At 56.6% G+C, this 20,446-nt stretch overlaps 10 protein-coding genes across 10 annotated transcripts; 5 read left to right on the forward strand and 5 right to left on the reverse strand.

Annotated features, from left to right (window-relative positions):
• Positions 1-1,130, forward strand: abnA-1 (putative arabinan endo-1,5-alpha-L-arabinosidase A; the record flags this gene model as incomplete). Its single annotated transcript, XM_037324351.1, has 2 exons — positions 1-270; positions 432-1,130. The coding sequence occupies 2 exons, from the start codon at positions 1-3 to the stop codon at positions 1,128-1,130; spliced, it is 969 nt and encodes a 322-aa protein (XP_037176905.1).
• An 888-nt stretch (positions 1,131-2,018) lies between these two features.
• CGCA056_v009105 (Extracellular protein) lies at positions 2,019-3,281 on the reverse strand (the record flags this gene model as incomplete). Its single annotated transcript, XM_037324352.1, has 1 exon — positions 2,019-3,281. The coding sequence occupies one exon, from the start codon at positions 3,279-3,281 to the stop codon at positions 2,019-2,021; it is 1,263 nt and encodes a 420-aa protein (XP_037176578.1).
• Positions 3,282-4,937: 1,656 nt separating this feature from the next.
• CGCA056_v009106 (Non-classical export protein 2-like protein 1) lies at positions 4,938-5,460 on the reverse strand (the record flags this gene model as incomplete). The annotated part of the gene is made up of 2 exons (XM_037324353.1): positions 4,938-5,329; positions 5,382-5,460. 2 exons carry the CDS (start codon positions 5,458-5,460, stop codon positions 4,938-4,940), a joined length of 471 nt encoding a protein of 156 aa, XP_037176912.1.
• A 2,632-nt stretch (positions 5,461-8,092) lies between these two features.
• Positions 8,093-9,435, reverse strand: CGCA056_v009107 (Endochitinase 42; the record flags this gene model as incomplete). Its single annotated transcript, XM_037324354.1, has 4 exons — positions 8,093-8,888; positions 8,940-8,967; positions 9,023-9,303; positions 9,368-9,435. 4 exons carry the CDS (start codon positions 9,433-9,435, stop codon positions 8,093-8,095), a joined length of 1,173 nt encoding a protein of 390 aa, XP_037176580.1.
• A 1,137-nt stretch (positions 9,436-10,572) lies between these two features.
• JIP5 (WD repeat-containing protein JIP5) lies at positions 10,573-11,915 on the forward strand (the record flags this gene model as incomplete). Its single annotated transcript, XM_037324355.1, has 2 exons — positions 10,573-10,840; positions 10,903-11,915. 2 exons carry the CDS (start codon positions 10,573-10,575, stop codon positions 11,913-11,915), a joined length of 1,281 nt encoding a protein of 426 aa, XP_037176571.1.
• A 347-nt stretch (positions 11,916-12,262) lies between these two features.
• On the forward strand, positions 12,263-13,410 carry tfdF (Maleylacetate reductase; the record flags this gene model as incomplete). Its single annotated transcript, XM_037324356.1, has 2 exons — positions 12,263-12,800; positions 12,848-13,410. 2 exons carry the CDS (start codon positions 12,263-12,265, stop codon positions 13,408-13,410), a joined length of 1,101 nt encoding a protein of 366 aa, XP_037176570.1.
• A 433-nt stretch (positions 13,411-13,843) lies between these two features.
• On the reverse strand, positions 13,844-15,118 carry qa-x (the record flags this gene model as incomplete). The annotated part of the gene is made up of 6 exons (XM_037324357.1): positions 13,844-13,952; positions 14,004-14,129; positions 14,189-14,260; positions 14,312-14,755; positions 14,821-14,872; positions 14,944-15,118. The coding sequence occupies 6 exons, from the start codon at positions 15,116-15,118 to the stop codon at positions 13,844-13,846; spliced, it is 978 nt and encodes a 325-aa protein (XP_037177153.1).
• Positions 15,119-16,050: 932 nt separating this feature from the next.
• On the forward strand, positions 16,051-16,503 carry qutE (Catabolic 3-dehydroquinase; the record flags this gene model as incomplete). The annotated part of the gene is made up of 1 exon (XM_037324358.1): positions 16,051-16,503. The coding sequence occupies one exon, from the start codon at positions 16,051-16,053 to the stop codon at positions 16,501-16,503; it is 453 nt and encodes a 150-aa protein (XP_037177154.1).
• Positions 16,504-16,635: 132 nt separating this feature from the next.
• Positions 16,636-17,691, reverse strand: qa-4-0 (3-dehydroshikimate dehydratase; the record flags this gene model as incomplete). Its single annotated transcript, XM_037324359.1, has 1 exon — positions 16,636-17,691. One exon carries the CDS (start codon positions 17,689-17,691, stop codon positions 16,636-16,638), a length of 1,056 nt encoding a protein of 351 aa, XP_037177151.1.
• Positions 17,692-19,213: 1,522 nt separating this feature from the next.
• On the forward strand, positions 19,214-20,229 carry qa-3-0 (Quinate dehydrogenase; the record flags this gene model as incomplete). The annotated part of the gene is made up of 2 exons (XM_037324360.1): positions 19,214-20,080; positions 20,134-20,229. 2 exons carry the CDS (start codon positions 19,214-19,216, stop codon positions 20,227-20,229), a joined length of 963 nt encoding a protein of 320 aa, XP_037177152.1.
• Positions 20,230-20,446: the final 217 nt, after the last annotated feature.

Consider the following 20,446-nt stretch of genomic DNA (forward strand, 5'->3'; position numbering starts at 1 on the left):
ATGCGTTTCGGTTCCGTATTCTCCCTCGCAGCTGCGCTGCTGAGCGCCACCGTCCAGGCTTACGGCAACCCCGGCGCCTGCTCCGGCCAGTGCTGGTCTCACGACCCTTCCGTCGTCCGCCGCGACTCCGACGGCACCTACTTCCGCTTCGAGACCGGCAGCAAGATCGGCATCTGGAAGGCTCCCGACCTGGTTGGCCCGTGGACCTACCAGGGCGCTGCTCTCCCGTCGGGTAGCAAGATCAACCTCAAGGGTAACGACGATCTCTGGGTAAGTCGGAGTAGTGTTTCACAACCCCTCCGTTTATCACAAAATCGGACGAACTCGTCCCCCCGCACACAAACGAACATGTCACCCAGCCAAGATATCTTTCACAATAAAACTGGCCTATAGGAAGCTACACATACTTATACAAATCTACTCTCACATAGGCCCCTGATGTGCACAAGGTCGGAGACCAGTACATCCTCTACTACACCGTCTCCTCCTTCGGCGTCCAGGACTCGGCCATCGGCTATGCCACCTCTCCCACCATGGAGTACGGCTCCTGGACCGACCACGGCGCCACCGGCGTCGCATCCAAAGCCGGCAGCCGCTACAACGCCATCGACGCGAACCTCGTCCAGACCGGCGGAAAATACTACCTCAACTTCGGCTCCTTCTGGTCCGACATCTTCCAGGTGCCCATGACCAACGGCGGCGTCAAGGCCAACGGCAACCCCTACAACATCATCCTCAACACCACCGCGCCCCAGCCCGTCGAGGGCGCCTTCGTCTACGAGCGCAGCGGCACCTTTTGGGCCTTCTTCAGCTCCGGCTCCTGCTGCGGCCTCGACAGCAACCGCCCCTCCCCCGGCAACGAGTACAAGATCTTCGTCTGCCGCGCCACCTCCGTCGCCGGGCCTTACACCGACAAGAGCGGCAAGAGCTGCACTGCCGGCGGTGGCACCCTCCTCCTCCCTAGCCACGACAAAGTCTACGCCCCCGGCGGCCAGGGCGTCTTGGTCGACCCCAAGCGCGGCGCCGTTCTCTACTACCACTACATGAACACCGACATTGGCTACGCCGATTCGCAGACCCAGTTTGGCTGGAACGTCATCTCCTGGTCTGGCGGCTGGCCTTCCGTCTAAACGTCTCGATGCCTACTTGCACGGTGAGAGGTTTCAGGGGGTGAGGGTTGTTATTATCTTCTTGTCAATATTTGAGTCCGGTATATATACAAAATGGACTGATATACCCTTCACCGTATAATATTCAACATTGGCTTCCTATTCTTGCTGTGCTTTTCCGTGCAAAAAACGCATCTCACACGTTTGTCCCACTCGCAGTGCCTCACCTGTCTGGCTAAGTTCTCAAGTTGAGAGGCCCATGACCCTTGTCCGTCGGCTGTTGTTTCAAGGCAGTTCTCCAGTTTGCCCGCCCTCGGAGTCTCCCGGGCGCCGGCAAACTAGCGGATGTCACCCTCCAAAAGTCCGTGACTCCAATATCAGTTGTGGTATAGGTCATGTCTAACAAACGAGTTCCGTCGATCCATTGGGACGATTCCAATCGTGAAAATCAGCGTGGTCTGGCCGGAAAGCATGAAGTAAACCTGATTTTGAATATTCAGTGTCGATCAAGAGCCTTGAGAAACAGTTTCCACCAAGCCTCTGTCAGGCATTCAATTATAACAGGAAACATGTTGCAAGTTGTGAAACAGGTATCACTGTCTCTGCCAGGTCTGCTGCCAAGGAACCAGCTTCCACACTACGATTTCCTCACTACTGTGAAATTCTCAGCGTCAAGAAGAGGATTGGATTGTTCAAACTCAACAGTAGAGCAAGCAAATATCATGACGTGACAGCTCACATAGACAAACTCTCATCGTGGTTTTTAAGATGCACTGATATCATTATTAACTACGCTATGCTCTATGCAATACCCTGACTACCAATATTCGTTATGGTCATCATCAGGTTGGTCATTAGCCGATGCCTCTAGGCTCCCTCGCAATCATGCACAATCATGAATGGCTTCGTCTAAAACAGACCGAAGCAGTTGGCATAGTAGGTCACGGTCGCACTCCAGTCGGAGAACACAGCGTCAACACCAACATCCTGAGCAAGAACGTGGAGCAGGTTGTAGACGTCGCCGTCATTGTTGGTGACGTTGGCGATGGAGGTGTAGTAGTAGCCGCCCTTGGATCCGTCACCCAAGAAACCGGAACGCTCCAGAGACCAGGAGACGAGCTTGAGACCCAGCTCCTTGGCCTTCTTGGCATAGCTGCTGGGGACGATCTTGCCGTCCTCGACGGTGACGAGGTAGTAAAGAGGGGGCGCCATGATCTTGACACCTGCAGCAGCGAACTCGGTGAGGTTTGCGACGGCTCCGGGGAAGGTCTCGGGGGTGTCACCGCTCTCATCGAGGAGGACAGCTTGCTTGCCGAACTCGGGCTCGGCCTTGAGCCAGTAGAGGACGTCAGGGTACCAGAAGGATTGAAGCAGAACGCGCTCAGGGGCGATGCCGGCGTCCTTGTATTCGTTGACGATCTGCTGAGCGTACATCTCCTGGGTGTAGTTGCCCTCGAAGGGCATCGGGACCTCGGGGAGTTTGAGCTCGGGGGTGAACTTCAGACCAAGGTCGTTGGTCAGGGCGATGTGCTCCTTGTGCGACATGACAGTGCCGCAGGTGGCGTACAAGTCGGTGCGGTAGTTCGGGGTGCCGTGGAGGAAGGCCTCGGGCGTGGTGGCAGAGGCGTTGAAACCATCCATCTTGCTGCAGAGCGACTTGAACTCGGCGAGAGTGATGTCTGAAGTGCAGCACTTGGCGGTAGCAGCTGTGCCGTTGGAAGCAGCCTTGAAGGGAGTGGTGCACTTGTCATTCAGTTCGGGAATGGCGACGATGTTGGTCGTGGTGTGGAGATCACACTGAGAGTGGCGGCACACAAGCTCGCGGTCCTTGGTGAAGGCAACGTCGCATTCGAGAACACCAGCACCCATACGGGCACCTGCCAGGTTGGACTCGACGGACTCCTCGGGAATGAGCATTGTGCCGCCGCCGCGGTGACCAATACTCCAGCTCGAAGCCTTGATGGGCTGCTCGGTGCACGACTGCAGCTTGTCCTTGAGGGGGCCTTCGTCCATGTCGTTGACCAGCCAGTAGGGTCTCGGGCCCAATTGGATGTTGGTGATGGGCTTGTAGACCGGTTCCGACTTGTTGTCCGACCTCGGGTACGGGACGGCACCGACCTGACGGGCGGCGGCGGCAACGAGGCCGGAGACGACGACGGAGGAGTAGTGCATGTCGACGGTCGAGGAGGGTCAATTGACAGTGGCCTGGGAGACAACGAGCAGACACGAAACTTGGCGATCAGCTTGGGAATCCGCTGATGTGAGGCCGAGGACTTGGAGAGCTGGAGCTGGAGCTGAAGGGACAGGAAGCTGGCAGACGACAGCTAGCAATGAGGCTGGCGCGGCGATCTTTTTGTAGGAAAGATGGGATTTCCGCCAAGAAGGATAGCTGCGCAACCATCAGCGAGGACCCCGCTGTGGGATCCATAATCTGATCGCCGCTGCATGTTTTGGTCTGATAAAGTAGGTTGACGGGTTCGTACGGGGAAGCAATGGGTCGAGATTGGACGAGAATTCAAGGCACACCGTCGGGCGACATGCTTGTATTCGGCATGGCCGTCGCGGTGCTGCTCTGCGGAAGGGCGGAAGGGCTGGCAGGTGGGCCGTAGGATCAACTGGTTATCGGCACGTGGTGATGGTTCCGGGGTGCATCTGGCAGACCGAGCAGAGCAGGGTGAGCAAACGGAGGCTTGGCGGGAAGGGACAAGCAGCGTGTTGGTGAAGCGATGACGGCCTCTGTTGGGATTGAGCGCAGGTGCATTGAGAAAAGATGTGTGCAAGGGAAGGTTGGACGTGGGGTTCGCGGCGTTGGAGGGAAACGCCTGGGATCAGTGTGACTGTGTGAGGGGTTCCCGGGGTACGTATCCACTAGTGCCGTTGGACGGCCCCACTGCAGCTGCGGGAGGCGCTGCGTGTCGCCGGGAAGCCTCCTCATTCGCCAATTGACCGACCGAAGCTCGATAAGGAAGCTGCTGGTCGAGATGCTCTTTTCGCCGAGGCACGAACATGCGCTGCGGTTTCACTCATGGCTGGTCTGACTGATACACGAGTCTTGCTTTTGACGTGGACTGTGGTGGTTACTCTTCTTGTCGAGACCGAGTAGACAGACACCCACCAGCTTGGTACGGTCTGCAGCTGGAGAACCCTCAGCCCGGCGGCTCCTTTAACCATGTCAAGGTTTGCAGGCTAATCTTACAGTCTACAAAAGTCTGTCAAATGCGGGTTCTGCCAAGAATCCCATATCAGCTCCGCGAGTCAAGCGGAATCTGATAGGGCGACTGTCAGAATTCGGTCTTGTGCAACATTTCCCGTATGGGTCGGTATGTCGGCTGTGAGACAACGCTCGAATAACTTCAGATCTGACCGGCATTTTCGGAGTAGGCAATAACTGAGCAGCACTAAAATATAGAAGATTGAGCCAAGATAAGATCGCAATTGGATGTACAATGTTGTAGCACAGGGACTAGTTGACGCAGGTGTTGAAAACCATCGAAGGCAACGTTCATGATGCTGAAACTGGAGAAAGCACCCAAACAACAGTGTGACCCGAGGTCTGCCACAATATCACAAGCCTTATGTCACAGAAGAAGAAACCAAGAGTAGATGAAAGTGATTATTATTGGCAAAAGCAGACATGTCTGCCGCCTGAAAGTTCAACCATCCTAACGCCTCAAACGACAGTTACTAAAAGCTCATAACTCCATTTCAAACTCGAGGGGGTATTTCCACGTCATTCGAAAGGCCGTTGCATATCAAAACATGAAATCATCCACCACATCTTTCCTTCCGTCGTCATCTCATCATCATCTCAACATTGGATGAGTTGATTTAAGCGCCGGGGTAGGCGTGGTTGGCCTTGGTGCTGTGGCCGCGCGAGCGCATGGCCTCGAGGGTATCGAGAACAGTAAGGAACATGAAGATGGCCCAGATGAAAAAGGCGAACGCAACACCAGCCTGAGAAGAGCCGCAGTACGTGTTGCTGCCGCAGTTGGGGCTGCCGACGAAGACGGCGTAGGCGATGGCACCGGCGAACCAGAAGATGGTGGTGATGACGAGGAGTGCCAGGGAGACCAGCTTGTGGAAGAGGCGGGTCATGTACAGAGGGGTAAGGCCGACATAGGCAAGGACGAGCAGAGACCAGACCGAGTTGAAGATGATGAAGTTGACGATGTCGGGTGAGCGGGACCAGTTGCTGAACCAGCTGTGGTAGGCACTGGCGACTGTGATAAAGTTAGCGATAGAGCTGAGGCACGTTGGCGCATTCGGGCATACCATAGGCAGTAAGGCCGAGCTCAATGATGGAGAAGACGGCAGCCACGATGTGGGCGATGGGAACGAATCCGAGAGCCATGGCGACGTTTGCGATCCTTGTCTTGGTATTTGATGGTATGTGAGAGATGGTTTAGGTAAGCTTAAAAGCTGACGACGATGTCTGGCGCAGTAGAGTGTGTTGGTTCTGTTGGTTGTGGAGTGAGTGAGTGATCAGGGAATGAATGGGTGGTAGAGGCGGCGACGGTGAATAAGTAGTAGTCCAAGGACAAGGCGAGCAATGAGCAATGACCAAGGACCAAGCACCAGAGATTTTCTTGTCTGGGGCGTGTTGAAGGACTGGATGGCGTCAGATGAGGGCGTGTGGGCTACCTACCTTACAAAGGCGGGAATGCAAGCTGGAGAGCTGCAGCGGCGCATACGCAGTACGGTACAGGAAGATTCGGTATGCTGGGCAGGCAGGAAGGACCCTGCTGAGGGCATGCTAGCTTTGTCGTCACATTTTGTCCGTCACTGCCGTTGGGCAGGAGAGACGAGGCACTTTGCCTTCCAATAGGTTTAGGTGGCACGCCCAGGCCCCCGTCCCGAGTCGCTGTTACTGCGGACGGAGGAGTTTGCTGCCAGTTGGTGATGTGCGCTGCGTAATGGGGTTGGGGCTGGAGGGCCGACAATGACGTGGTTCCAGCTTGACTGGCTACCATGACCTCATTCTTGATGCAGTCGACACGGTCCAGCCAATGGGAGGCGGCGCTAGGCCCTAAGCGACGCTAATCATCAGCCACTTCAGGCCACTCAGCGTGGCGGGTGACTCCAAGCCCGGTCCAGTGTCCAGTCTTTGCCTTAGTTAGGTAAGCGGTGGGGTGTGTGCCGTGTACGAATAGCAGTAGCGGTCGTGGTGTCTCCCTGCTCGCATCTTCCATCATCTGCGATCCCAGCGAAAATCGCCCCTTCCTCATTGCTGCCGCCTCTGTCCCTCTGCATGCCAGAAACTGGAATTTAGGGACCACTGCTCGGGAAGCTGTTGCCGTATGGTGTCTTTGCTCCGGCGCGCCTGACGCGAGGAAAAGAAACTTCAAGCTCCTACTAGCGTCCCAAGGCTTGGAGTACTTGAGTACCCAACGCAGTCTTGCCGTGTCGATGAAGTCAGCATTGATCCATCGTCAGTGCTCCCCGGTTGCCTCTTCGTTCTCAAGCACCCCAGACCAAAACGCGGCCGAGGCAACGCGCTGCCAGATGTCTCCAGCCTTCCAACCCAATCTGGATAACCCGTCTTGCTGTCAAGACAAGCAGCTGAAACCTCCAGTTCCCTCGCTACCTCACAAACACCATACCCTCCCAGGTCCATTGGCCTCTGTCATCCACAATGCAAGACAGCCACTGAAGGCCTCTCTCCTCTCACCTCACCCCCCTCCCCTCGCGACCCTGCATGCTTGGCCTGTGATGCACCGACATGGATCCTCCTCATTGGAACAACAGACCATCCATCGTCCAACTACCGGTGCTGACCAACCACCAACCAAGTCATGTAAAAGTAGATGTGTGCCCAAGAACACCTCAACCACCTCACAATGATCTAACGCCGGCAAAGAGCGGGTCGCCGCCCGGTCTCGGCTCCGGCAGGGCGACAACAAGCCTAACTGCCCACTGCCCAGTACCAGCACTGTGGGAGGTGGACAACACCAGCGGCTCCACCGCCCATTTCTCCCCGACGGAACCCTTATGACGTGGGTCGGCCAGACAGACCGCCAACTTCCAATCGTCTGCCACCCAACCTCTCCTTCTCCAACGGCTTCAGAGTTTTACCTCCGTTTGCAGAGTTGCCCGGTGTCGGTGTGCTTGTTCGTACAGCCGCTGCTCAGCCCAGAACCCAGAACCCCTGACGCGTCCCGCCTCTTGGCTCTCTGCAACCCTTCCGATTTCCCGTTCGCCAACACGAACCCTGTGAACCCTGAGATCTTGCAGTCGTCCCACCTCTAGACACCGTGGATGGCGATCCTACCTGTTCCACCCAGATTCCAACGGAACAGTCAAATCCGAGACCGTCTGACCAACTGGCTGGTTATCATGACGCAAAGACTCAAACACAACACATTTGGATGGTTCGTCTGTGTGAGACATATCTCGCTTTAGTGAATCCTAGCGCTTTGTTTTTCATGTTGGCGGACTGATTGCGGGGTAATGGTCTGTATGCAAAAATTTGTACTTGATGTTGAACATGGACACCAGCTTGGTGTACTAGCCGTCGTGTCACAGAATTCAGATCCATTCATCAACGACATATGTCCATGTTAACAACTAGCGCATATGCAAACCGTTGCAGGAATGCCCCATCGTGGATATGTGCAGACTTCCTCTATGTACGATGGCCACTCACAATGCACTCCTCGGCCTCACATGGCCAAGCTTCGTCCGTCATGAGCTCGAGCACAGACGTTGCCAGCAGCCATGGCGCAGAGACCGTTCCCAAACTATTCACTCAACAAAACACACAAGAAAGGTCCGCTAGCGGATTGATCCGGTTGGCATTAAGCTTGATCTTCGACTAACATCAACGTCCTGTCACGTCGTGACAAACGGGTAGCGTCCATCTACCTCAGTCCACGTGCGGCGCCGCACGGTTGGCACTATGCGCAACCCGACAGTGAGTCGACAATTCACATTTCGCAAACGCGGGGATCAAGGAGCAAAGCTTTTCATCTCTGCCCGGGGCTCACCTACAGCTCATCGGCGGCGTGCGGGCCCGGACCCCACGGGCCAGGACCCCAGATGCCACCGCTACCCCTGCGCTGCTCCAACCCCTTGTTGACAGCCTTGAGGTTGTTATAATCGGGGCCGTCCTCGCCCAACCCCCATGCAAACACACCGCCGAGCCGCATACGGTCAACGAGGTCGGGGAACTTGCGGAGGATTGCATCGCCGTTGTCGTACGTCCAGAATCGCTTCTCGGCCCTGTCGAGATAGTAGTAGCCGCCGCCCTTCTCATCATACTTGCCGTCCTTCTGAGCCCGCTCAAAGGAGCCCTTCACATCGTCCGGAACTCCGTCATTCCAACTGAAGCCGCCGGTCTGTCCGAGATCGCCGCCCGTCACGGGATCCTCCATCAACGGCGTCGGGCAGCCGACTTCCAGGCCATCGGGGCAGTCCGTGGTGTGGAACCACTTGGTGTAAAAGGCGAACCCGAGATTGATCTTGTGGGCGGGAACTCCACGGGCCATGTAGTTCTCGACGGCGATGCGGGACAGCTCCATACCGGTATGGTGCTTCGTGACGTTGTCTCGGCGGTTCATCATGTCATAAGTCATGACGTTGACAAAATCAAGAGCGCGCTCGATCCGGGGAGTGTGCTCCTTGGTGAAGGCAATCATGTCGCGCTCAAGGCCGGGCGTGGCGGCCGAGATGAGCTTGCCTTTGGGGAGCTGTCTGCGGACCTCCTCGAGGAGCAACGGGTACGCATCGATCTCCCATTTCTTCTCCTCGTTGGTGATGTTCTTGTAATCCTCGCCGTTGCCCCTGATACACATGTTAGAGGAGCAAAGCAGTTGCTACAGACTTTCAACTTACCCAGGGTACTCCCAGTCCATGTCGATGCCTACGATAGTAAGTACTCGATCATCATTCTCTGCCAGAGCGGAATAAGGCCATACCATCGGCACCGGTAGCCTTGACCATGTCGGCAACGTTCTTGGCCCATTTCTCGCGAGACTCGGCGGTACGAGCAGCCGTGTCGAAACCCTTGGTGTCGCTCCAGCCGCCAATGGCGACCATGACCTTGGTGCCGGGGCGGAACTGGGTGCGGACCTTTTCGACGGTAGTGAACAGCGGCCACTCAGCGACGTCCTTGTTGAAGGTGTCGGAGTTCATAAACGCAAGCTCCACGTGGGTGATGTGAGACACGAGCTCCTTGGAGGGCACGTTGGGGTGTTGGCTGCGGCTAGTCGTTAGCAACTTCAACGGTCGATGATTGCGGTCAAGGGAGAGGAGTAACAAACCCGGTGAGGTACATGACACAGCGCAGATTGCCATTGCCGGCGTACAGCTCTTCCTCGGCGGACGCCATGGCTGTGGACGCCTGCATGATCGTTAGGACACCGCCCAGGACCGTGGGGAGTAGCTTCATCGTCTAAGATGCTGCCAAAGACAGACGGGTTCTGGAGATCTGTCTAGCTTCCGGTGGTGGTGTAGCGTGATCGGAATGCGTCGACGCGCTGTTCTTCCTTCACATAGGACGGAGGACTGTCTGTGAGTGGGTGTGTGTGAGAGCAAGAGGGAAAGAGCACAGAAATAAGAATTAAGAAAGAGGAAGACAAAGTCGATGCGACAGCGGTGGTGTCTGTTCGTCCGTCCGTTCTTTCCGCCCTTCAATTCGATTCACTGGAACTGCCTCCGACCGCCGCTGGGTGGGAGGAACACTGAACACAGCAGGGATCGGCTTGGTGCAGAAACCCCGCTGTGGCGGATGCTCCCTCCAGTCCAGTGTGTTTCTGCGTTTCCTGCAGCTCGCTTTAGCACCTTCCCGGCCTGTAATTCGATAAGACGTTGGGGGAAAGACCCCGCATCAATTAACCTTAAGGCGACCCGGCACTCGACGACACTATCTTCCCTTCTCAACTCTAAAAAGGTAGGAACTTGCGTTCCGTCTTTTCTAATCACGAAGCTTTGGAAACATCTGAGAAACCGGTGGGAGGTTTTCCACGAGCTCACGAACAGCCACTGCTGCTAGGGAATGCCCTGGTGAAGGGTCAGTCCGAATGATTCGGAATGTCAACAGCAGCAGTTGATTTGCTGCGGGATCACAGTTTGGGTTGTGGCTCACATTGGCGGCTGTGTCTTGCATCGTACTCACCAGAGCAAACTAATAGTATGGACGAACATGGGACCGAAATGTAGCATCGTCGGTCTCGGGAAACATGTGCCGTATGCGAATTAGCTCTCAAAACTTCCTTTCTCGCCTGTGGCCGTGTCTCCAAACATGCGAGCCAGGACCCTCCCAGTTGATCAGCATCTCCCCCTGCATCCTGATTCGGCACGTCGGTGAGAGCTCAGGTGGGGCCGTTTCACCTCGGTGAACGCTCTCACCTTAAAAATTTCGTCCTGATCTGAGCTTCGGTCAGCTTTTCCACGCCTTGTCTTGGACCATTCCACCACTCGCTGTCAATTGTTTTGTGTGCCCAGCGTACCAATTGAGGCCGCAAACATGTTCGAAAACCTTTGCACCCTCCCTCTGTCGGCCGATGTCTTCACGCAGGCGCTCCACCCCACCGAGCCGCTGCTGACCGTCGGCCTCTCATCAGGCCATGTCGAGACCTTCCGCCTTCCGGCCCCGGTTGACAATGCCTCCGATGCATCTGGCGATGCTGATACCAGTATCTCCTCCACCGGTCGGGGAATGATTGAGAGTGCTTGGCGCACGAGGCGACACAAGGGGAGCTGTAGAGCCCTGGCATATGCCCATGATGGATCTGGTCAGTAGCTACTGGAGAACTGCTCCTTTCGCGATTCCTCAACTAACACATGGTCTCGACAGCCGTTTACTCTGCTGGAACCGACGGCCTGATCAAGCACTTCTCTCCCGAGACCGGCAAGGTCATCTCCAAGATCGTCATCCCCTCCTCGAACAAGCAGATCGATGCCCCGACCCTCATGCACGTCCTGAACCCCCAGAGTCTCCTGATCGGCTGCGACTCCGGCGCGATGCACATTTTCGACCTTCGCGACGGTGCCCCCGCGTCCAAGCCTGCTCAGACCAACTTCCCTCACTCCGACTACGTCTCCGCCGTCGTTCCCCTCCCCCCTTCCGCCGAGAGCACATCTGGTTTCCCGAAGCAATGGGTTTCGACTGGTGGCACCACCCTCGCGGTGACGGATGTCCGCAAGGGCGTTCTCGTTCGCTCCGACGACCAAGAGGACGAGCTGCTGTCAGCATGCTACGTCCCTGGTATCGGGCCCAAGAACAACCGCAACAACGGCGTAGTGGCTGTCGGATCCGCCTCTGGCGTGGTTACGGTCTGGGACAGAGGTGCGTGGGATGACCAGCAGGAGCGCATCATCGTCGATGGTGGCAAGTCCGGAGGCGAGAGCCTGGACGCTCTGGCGTTAGTGCCTCAGGAGCTCGGTTTGGGCAAGAAGCTGGTCGTCGGTCTCGGCGACGGCAGCTTGAGGGTGGTCGACCTGGTCACCCGGGACGTCGACCAGGTCGTCAATCTCCGCCACGACGACGTCGAGGGTGTCATCTCCGTCGCCTTCGACTCCGAGAACCGGCTGATCACGGCCGGCGGCAAGACTGTCAAGGTATGGGAGGAGCTGTCGGAGCTTCAGGGAGAGGGCGACGACGAGGACGAGGACAGCGATGATGATAGCGACGATGAGGACGGAGCGACGGGCAAGCGACGTGCTGGCAGCGACAGTGACGATAGCGATAGCGACAGCGACGGTGGAAAGAGGCAGAGCAAGCGCCAGAACACGGGAGCGGCCGCCGCGGCTGCTAAGCTTGGCCCCATGGGTGCGCACGGCATTTTGGGATTTGATGGCTTGGATTAAATCGATATAAGATAATGATACCCCTCCTCCAGGGCCATCTAAATAGAGATAGGCAACCAATGGAACTTATTCAACTCTCGTTGTACAATTGTGGCGTTGCATGGAAAGAGAGGACTTGTAGGTCACATTTTGAGTTCCAGCGCACATCCACATTCCGGCCGATGTCGACTGCCGATCTTCGACGCCGGCCCCGGGGCTTGAGAAACCTCCGCAGCGGTCGGACCCCGCTCCCCGCCGATGACGACTCACTGGCAACTTATTAATGTCGTCTCGGCCTCAACTCGCAGCTCTGCACGCCATTCGTGACATGCTCTGATCGTGGCTTACACCCTGGCTCAAACAAAGACATGGATCCAATCTCACCATTCGTCTTCGGCATCACTACGCCAAGGGTCTTCTTCGGGCCCGGCACGTTGAACGAGCTACCCGGCGAGCTCAAGTCTCGAAACCTCGCGAAGCCGCTCATCATATGCTCACCCTCTCGGACATCGCTCGCGACCAAGATACAAACGAAGCTGTCGGAAGCCGGCATCACGGACAGCGAGATCCTCGACACCGCCATCGTCCACAACCCGAGCGACATCATCGGGCCCGCCGTGGACCGCGCCAAGGGCCGAGATGTCCTCATCTCCGTCGGAGGCGGGAGCGCCGTCGGTCTCGGGAAAGCCATCGCCTACCGCACTGGGATGCCGCAGGTTGCCATCCCGACGACCTACTCGGGCTCGGAGATGACGCCGATCATCGGAGAGACCAAGGACGGCAAGAAGACGTCGTACACGGATCCCAAGATCCTGCCCAAGGTGGTCATATACGACGTGGACCTGACCATGGACCTGCCGGTCAAAGTCAGCGGACCGAGTGGTCTCAATGCCATGGCACACTCATGTGAGTATTCAGGTCTTCGATGTAGGCACGTCGCTGACGAGACGCAGTCGAGGCACTCTACTCCCGTCAAGCCAGCCCAATCACGGATCATTTTGCCCTCGAGTCCATCAAGGCGTTGTCTAGCGCTCTTCCTGTGATTGCCTCGAACCCTTCGTCGGTGGAAGCCCGCACGTCGGCGCTGTACGGTGCATTCCTGGCCGGGTTCCTGGCCACGGCGACCGCCATCGCGCTGCAGCACAAGCTCGCCCACGCCGCCGGTGGCACTCTCAACCTACCCCACGCCGAGACGCATTCGATTTTCCTCCCGCATAGCATGGCGTACAACGCGAGCTGCTTCTCTGAGAGCATCATCACCAAGTTATCGTCGGCTCTTGCTCAGAGCACGGAGAGTTCTGCCGCCGGCGTTGTGCAAGGTTTGAACGAGCTGCTCCGACTTCTGGATATTCCGACAGGACTCAAGGACGTGGGTATGCAGGAGAAGGACATTGGCCGTGTCACGGACGTTGCGTCGGACACGCCTTACTGGAACCCGCGCCCGCTCGAGAAGGAAAAGATCCGGGAAATCATCCGGAGGGCGTGGGCGGGTGAGCAAGCCAAGACGGATCTCTAGATGATGGAGCAGCTAACCAAGTAGAAGTTGCTCCATAGTTTGACCAGAGACATAGCTTTGGTGTCTTCTTGGGTTATTTGTAATTCCTATTGCAATGGTTGGCTGCCCTTATCGTCTCCATTTTGGCTACGTTGTCGAGTGGCATAATCACGGCGTCTTCACTTCTGGATCATAACTCTGTCTGCTTAGTTGCCTCGGTAATGTTGTTCGGTATATTCTCTTGCATCATATCTACGCTCCTATGGCTCAATGCCTCTCCGTCTCTTCGAGCTCTCTTTCTCCGCGAAGCCACTTTTGCCGTCTTGTTTAAATCGAACCAGTTGTTCGGTACAGAAATCGCTTGATGAAAATCGCTTGATGGATTCTTCCAATAGTGGACTCTATGCAATTATGTATATTGAAGTCATGTCTAGTCTTTGTCTAGACGGTCGTCTTATGCGCCGGGCCGCGAGTAGTCGAGCTGTCTAACTCTCTTCCATGTCTCCCTCACCACTCTCTCTTGTGCTTGTCGGGCGGTCTCGGTCTCAGTGGATGCTGCGGGACTGGTTTGCATTAGCCACAACCCTTCTCCTGTTTATTTGAGGCCAACTCACCGGATTGCTAGGTACGATCTGCCACCCAGCTTGACATCTGGAACGATGGAGGTATCTTCTGGTGGGTTAGCGATGGTCACGAGACCACCAGCCTCTTCGAGAATCGCGATTCCTGCAGCAACGTCCCTGGAGCAAAACTGTCAGCGCCGGCATCATAACGTCAACTTCCAAGGCCTTTGACATACCACTCCCAGCAACCGCCCTCCCACCAAATATCGAAAGATCCCATGGCGGTATACGCGAGGTCCAAAGTGGCACTGTTCTCGTCAGCGCAAGGCCCCTGTTCCGGGGGACGCGGCAGCTCTTACCTTCCCAGACTTCTCATACCGTGAACCATGCCGCCCTTGCCACCTCTTCCACCCCTCTCGGCCGCCATGTTGACGAAGCTCTCGACCTTGCGGTGCATGTTCCCATCCGGCTTGTCGCGGCGGTCCTTGCCCCATTCACACGAAAACACGCAGCCGCTGGGCGCATTGGCTGGCAAGGGGCTCGGGACCAAGGGCAGCTTCTGGGTCTCGTTCATCCATGCGCCGTGGCCCTTGAGCGAGGAGAAAGTCTGGTTGAGAAAGGGGGCGTTGATGACGCCGATGATGGGCTTCCCCTTCACGGCGAAGCCGATGGAGACGCAGAACATGGGGAACAGGTGGGTGAAGTTGACGGTGCCGTCGAGGGGGTCGACGATCCAGGTTGGGCTGTCGTCGACGAGGTAGTCGCGGGAGGAGCCGGCCGAGTATGTCTCTTCGCCAATGAACCTGCCAGATGTGTGAGAATCGTGGTGAGAGGCTGGCTGGCTGGCCATCATCACAAGTTGACTCACTTGTGGTTGGGGTACTTGTTCGCGACCGATGTGTGGATGAAGGCTTCGACTTCTGCAGTGGCGCCAATCCCGTCAGCAACTCATCGCAAGGTGATTCTCATGAGTACTGGAGCCTCTTCGCACCTGTGTCGGTCTTGGTGACCAGGTCGACCGAGTTCTCCTTCTCGGTGAAGACCTGGGCATCGCCGCCGTCGAACCTCGACCGCGCCGCCGTCATGAGCATAGCGCCCGCATCTTTGCCCAATTGCACGGCAAAGTCGTAGATTTCGCGGAGTTCGGCGTCGCTGATGTCCGCCATTGTGTCGTTTCCAAGTAAAGCGGCCCTGAAGAATTGTCACAGTATTTGGCAAGTTGGGAAGAAAGGACGACGAGTCGCAGAAAGAGAGAGAGTAAGGTCAGTTGAAACCTCAAACCAGCAACAGTAAGCAGCACACCACTGGCAACCTAACGCGACAGCAGGCCATCAGTCAGAAATTGGGTGACTCGACAGCGTGCTGCAGGCTGGGCCGCCGCCAGCCGAGTGCTGGAGACAGCGGAAGCACAGCGGGATGACGTCCCGCGGTGTTATCAGCTCGCCGTGGTCCCTATCAGCGGGGCATCCCCGCATCTGCCCCGCCTCACACTGGACCACCCAGTGAGTGAGCGCCTGTGAGTGCTCTCCGACGGCTCCTTTTAGCGGGTAGCTTACCGAAGAGCCCCCAAAAGGCCCGGTAGCAACGCGCTGTGGACCTCCGAGTCAGGAGCCGTGTCGGAGACTTGGTCCCTGCCCTGTCGCCGTCACCCCTCTCTCTCCACTGGGCTCTGCCCCTCTTCTCTCACATACCTTAAGGTACCTTACACCACACACTAAGACCTGGGGAAGAGGGAGGCCAAGCCACTCACCTCAGTACTCCAGGACGAACTGCAACCCCGAAGGAGCCGTGTGGGAGAGGCTGTTGACTTATGCCCGTTACGTGAGAGGCTCGAAATCCGGGGCAGCTCTAGTTTCCCCGCGGTTCGGTCCCTCACCAACATCTCCAGCCAAGCCAAGCCGACTGTTGCGATGCCGGCAGAGCATTCTTGACGAAACACGGATCAAGACTTATCCACTGACACGAATCAACTCATTTATCAATCACAATAGCCTCGCCGTCTGAAGTCGTGAAGCTTGCTCAATCAATTGTATCAACATCCATCATTGCGAACAATCACAGCCGTCCCCAGATCCTACCTACATCTCCATCCTTCACAATGGCCAGCCGCATCCTCCTCATCAACGGTCCCAACCTGAACCTCCTGGGCACCCGTGAACCCGCCGTCTACGGCTCAACGACCCTCGCCGACGTCGTCTCCATGGCCGAGAAGCAGGCCTCTGACCTGGGCATCAAGGTCGAGAACTTCCAGTCCAACCACGAGGGCGCCATCGTCGACCGCATCCACGAGGCCAGGGGCAACATCGACGCCATCGTCATCAACCCGGGCGCCTACACACACACGAGCGTTGCCATCCGCGATGCCCTCCTCGGCGTCGACATCCCCTTCGTCGAGTGCCACATCTCCAACGTCCACACGAGGGAAGCCTTCAGACACCACAGCTACTTGAGCGACAAGGCGACCGCCGTCATCTGCGGGTTGGGCGTCTATGGGTACACAGCGGCCATCGAGTTTGCGGCGAAGCACATGAAGATTAAGCAGAAGGCTTGAATCGGATGGATTAATTGACCCCCTCCTGTCCCCAAAAAGTAAAAGAATAAAACACGTAAATACTGTACAATCGCTGTTGCAATCTTATGCAAATGTGTGTGTGTCATGACCATCATGTAAGGGACTCCAATTCTAAAGCGACGCCGTCACGGCCGTCGAAGGCTCTTCCACTCTCAGCTTCATATCCCTTACCAGCTTGCTCCAGGCCACAGCTCCTCTCTTGGCGAGCTCCTCGGGTACGTCGTGGTCCTCCTCCGACATCCTCCTGTTGAACAGCTCGAAGCTTACCCAGCCCTCGAAACCCAAGCCCTGGAAGATGGCCGCACAGATCTCGCGGACGGGGAGATACGCTCCCCTTGAATACTCGCCGTAAAACAGACGGCAGTTTCTTGACCAGGACATGCGGGATGGCTGCTCGGCGTTATAATAGGGGTGCGTCGGGCATAGCGGCTCGGCGAGGCGCTCGGCGTCGACGACCTGCACGTAGATGATCTTGGAGACGTCCACGGTCGTGAGGAGCCTCTGGATGGAGTCCTTGACCGCCTGCTCGGCGTCCTCTGTCCTGCCCGAGGCGGCGCAGGGGTCGGCAAAGATGCGGCCGGCGATGTTGAAGGTGTCGAGGCACATTCCGAAGTTGGGCCTGTCGACCCGCTGGATGACCTCCCAGCACGTCTCCCATACGTCGACTCTGGTGCCCCACGACAGGCTCTCATATGAGAAGCGAATGGGCGGGTTGGAGGCGGCACCGATGTCGGCAACTTCAGCGAGGTCCGCGATGTGAAGCTCAAGATCCTCAGAGACCTGTTCGGCGGGCAGGACGTTGCTGGGAATCTGGATGAGGTCGGTGCCCAGGACATGGGCGAGCTGGATCCACACGCGAAGCTCCTCGACCCTGCGGGCGTGTTGTTCGCGGTCGACGAGGCCCTCAAAGTGCTGGAAAGGCTGGAGGCAGATGACCTCGATGTTGCGGACGTCGCACATCCTCTTGACAATCTTGGAGGCGGCGATCTGGTTCTCGAGGAGGGCGGCACCGCCAGGCAGCTGCTCGGCGACGTCCATGAGGTCCTCGTGCCAGAGCTCGATGCCTTGGTAGCCGTACTTTGCTGCCATGTCCATCTTGTGCTCAAACGAGTGTCCAGCCCAGCATCGGCCGAGCGACATGGTGCTGATACCCAGGCGTGAAGGCATGGTGGGCGGAATATGTGATGTGTGGTGTGAATGGGTGTATGTGAGGTGACGGCAGAAGTCAAAGGGTATCAAACGCAGAGTAGCACAGGAAGCAAAGGTGAAGGAAATAATAGTAGGATGCTTTCGAGAGGATGATGAAAGAGGCTGGCTTCTGCGAGTACCTAGGTAGGCGGACGAGATAAGAAGTAGTATGTATGTAAGTGGGAGTCGACGGGGTAGGCAGGAGAGGGGGGGTGGAGGGAAGTAGTCGAAGGGAAGCTCGCTCGTATGTGTTAGTCCTCGGCAGCAGGGGATCAGGGAAGATTATTTGCAGCTTGCAAATCGAATCATCGAGTAACGCACGACAGCAGCAGCCCGTGTTGCAGAACAACAGGAAGACTGTCCAATGGTCTCATACGGGCCCCTTCATCCCCGGATTGCACCGGGTATCCGAGTGGACTTGGGGCAGGAAAGTCATTCACCCGCCACCAGTACAAGGTACTTTGCGAATGCAGAGTACCCCATCTTATCAGCCATCGCATGCTTGCAGAGCACGGCGATCTGTAAACTCTGGGGGTGGCCGAAGGTAGCCGGTCCACTCTGGAGGCAGCTTTCCCATGTGCCAATGCACCCCGCGAGTGTGTGTGGTGTTGCAACTTGTAAGAGATGCGTGACGGCGCCCATCACCAAGACCGGTAGTTGGTGGTGTTGCGCTGCTTGGCAGCTGGTGACGACAGCTCGCCGAGTGCCGCCGGGCTGTCAGGCTAAACGCTTCCCCTGGGGGCCCGCCTCCACTTTTTCACTTCTTCACTCACTTTCTTCACTGAGAATGAAGGATAAACATTCTTCAGCTTCGCCACGGAAGGGTGGGCGGCCACCGAGCGAGCGAGCGAGCGAATGACCGCTTTCTCACTCACACTCAATCGCTCCCTTTCTTCGTTGCCTCTGGCGTCGTTTTCCCACCCTTCCGAGGCCCAGATTCTTCGGCACTTCTCACTGGCTCTCACTCCCTCCCTCACTCTCTCGCTCATTCGGGGTTTCTCCTCAGTAAGGTACCTAAGGTGGTCTCTGGAGAGTTCTTTGCCGGGAGCGTGGAGTGAGTGGAGGAACCACGCACACACAACAAGTCCCTCGTTGAAACTGCGAGTTTCCGATCCATGATATCTTAGCCCTGATGGAGTTTTGAACCGCAGTCCGATCAACCCCATCCAGAGCCCCGGACTTTTCCCCGTGTCCCGCAAGAACAATTAATTATTATTGGACCTCATCACCTGGCCGGCAGAGAAAAGAGACGCAACCCAAGAACAAAAAGTGGCCTCCAGATCGTCTTCTCCAAATCTGAAGTTCTCATAATAGCCACTGAAAGAATATCCGTTTCCAATTCCTTGCTTGACACATATTTCACATACAATTATCGCCATTTTCCTCGTCTAACACGGCCTGCCACTCAGTCACTCAGTCACTCAGACTTTCATCATCACAACACAACCAGAGATACCCCTTGTCATTTTTCTTCTTTAGTTCTCATCCACACACAGCCAAAATGGCCAGCCCCGCCGTCACAGAAAAATTGGTGGACGACACCATCACTACCAAGATTGAGCAGCTTGACCGCCACGGCTACCTCTTTGGCCAGAAGATCACACATTCCCTGTCACCACTCCTGCACAGCACCATCTACGAGGGAATCGGCCTGAAATGGGAGCAGATGCGTCTGGACTCGGCAGACCTGCCGCTGTTCCTCGAGCTCATCAAGCACCCCAAGTTCTACGGCAGCTCCGTCACCATGCCCAACAAGGTCGCCATCATCCCTCACCTCGACGAGCTGACGGATGAGTGCCGCGACGTCGGCGCCTGCAACACCCTCTTCATCCGCGAGCGCGACGGCAAGCGGATATACTGCGGCACCAACACCGATGTCATTGGCGTCCGCGAGTCCTTCGTCCAGAACGTCGCCGACCCGGATGCTGTCTACCACAACAGGCCCGCCCTGGTCATCGGCGGCGGCGGTGCTGCCCGCAGTGCCGTCTACGCACTGCGCAAGTGGATGAAGGCCACCGACATCTACCTCGTCAACCGTGACAAGGCTGAGGTCGACGCCGTTATCGCCGAGTGCACCACGCGGGGCTATGGAGACAACCTGTACCACGTCTCCATCGTCGAGGAGGCGAGGGAGCTTGACGCCCCCGGCGCTATCGTCTCCTGCATCCCCGACTTCCCTCCCAAGACCCCCGAGGAGATTGTCGCCCGCGAGGTTATCGTTGAGTTCTTCAACAAGCCTACCAAGGGTGCCATCCTTGAGATGTGCTACAACCCCACCCCCTTTACTGAGATTGGTGCCCTGGCCGAAGACGCCGGCTGGCAGGTCATTCTCGGCACTGAGGCCATGATCTACCAAGGTCTCGAGCAGGTTAGTCGTTCCCCATCTCTCATCTCTAGTGAAGCTTACTGAATGCTGAACAGGACCGTTACTGGACCGGCAAGGAGGTTCAGGACCTTCCCGTACAAAAAGTCAAGGAAGTGATTGCCGCCAAGCTGGCGCAACACTCAAAACTGTAAAAAAATAATGAAAAATTGAAACGACTTGCATAGATAGATACATTCATAGCGACTGTTTTAACAAGACGAATTTTGAGGCTCCATCATTTGGCAATGACTCTATGTTTCCATGTTCATCTAAGTGTGATGGTCATCTACATGACTGAAGATCCTCAGGTTAGCCCAGTTGCCCAGCTTGCCAGGCCCTTCTATCCAGTCACCCAGTAATGATGAAGTA

Source organism: Colletotrichum aenigma (genome assembly GCF_013390185.1).
Source record: "Colletotrichum aenigma strain Cg56 chromosome Unknown KSG_Cg56_contig06, whole genome shotgun sequence".
In the NCBI taxonomy this organism is placed as follows: Eukaryota; Fungi; Ascomycota; class Sordariomycetes; order Glomerellales; family Glomerellaceae; genus Colletotrichum; species Colletotrichum aenigma.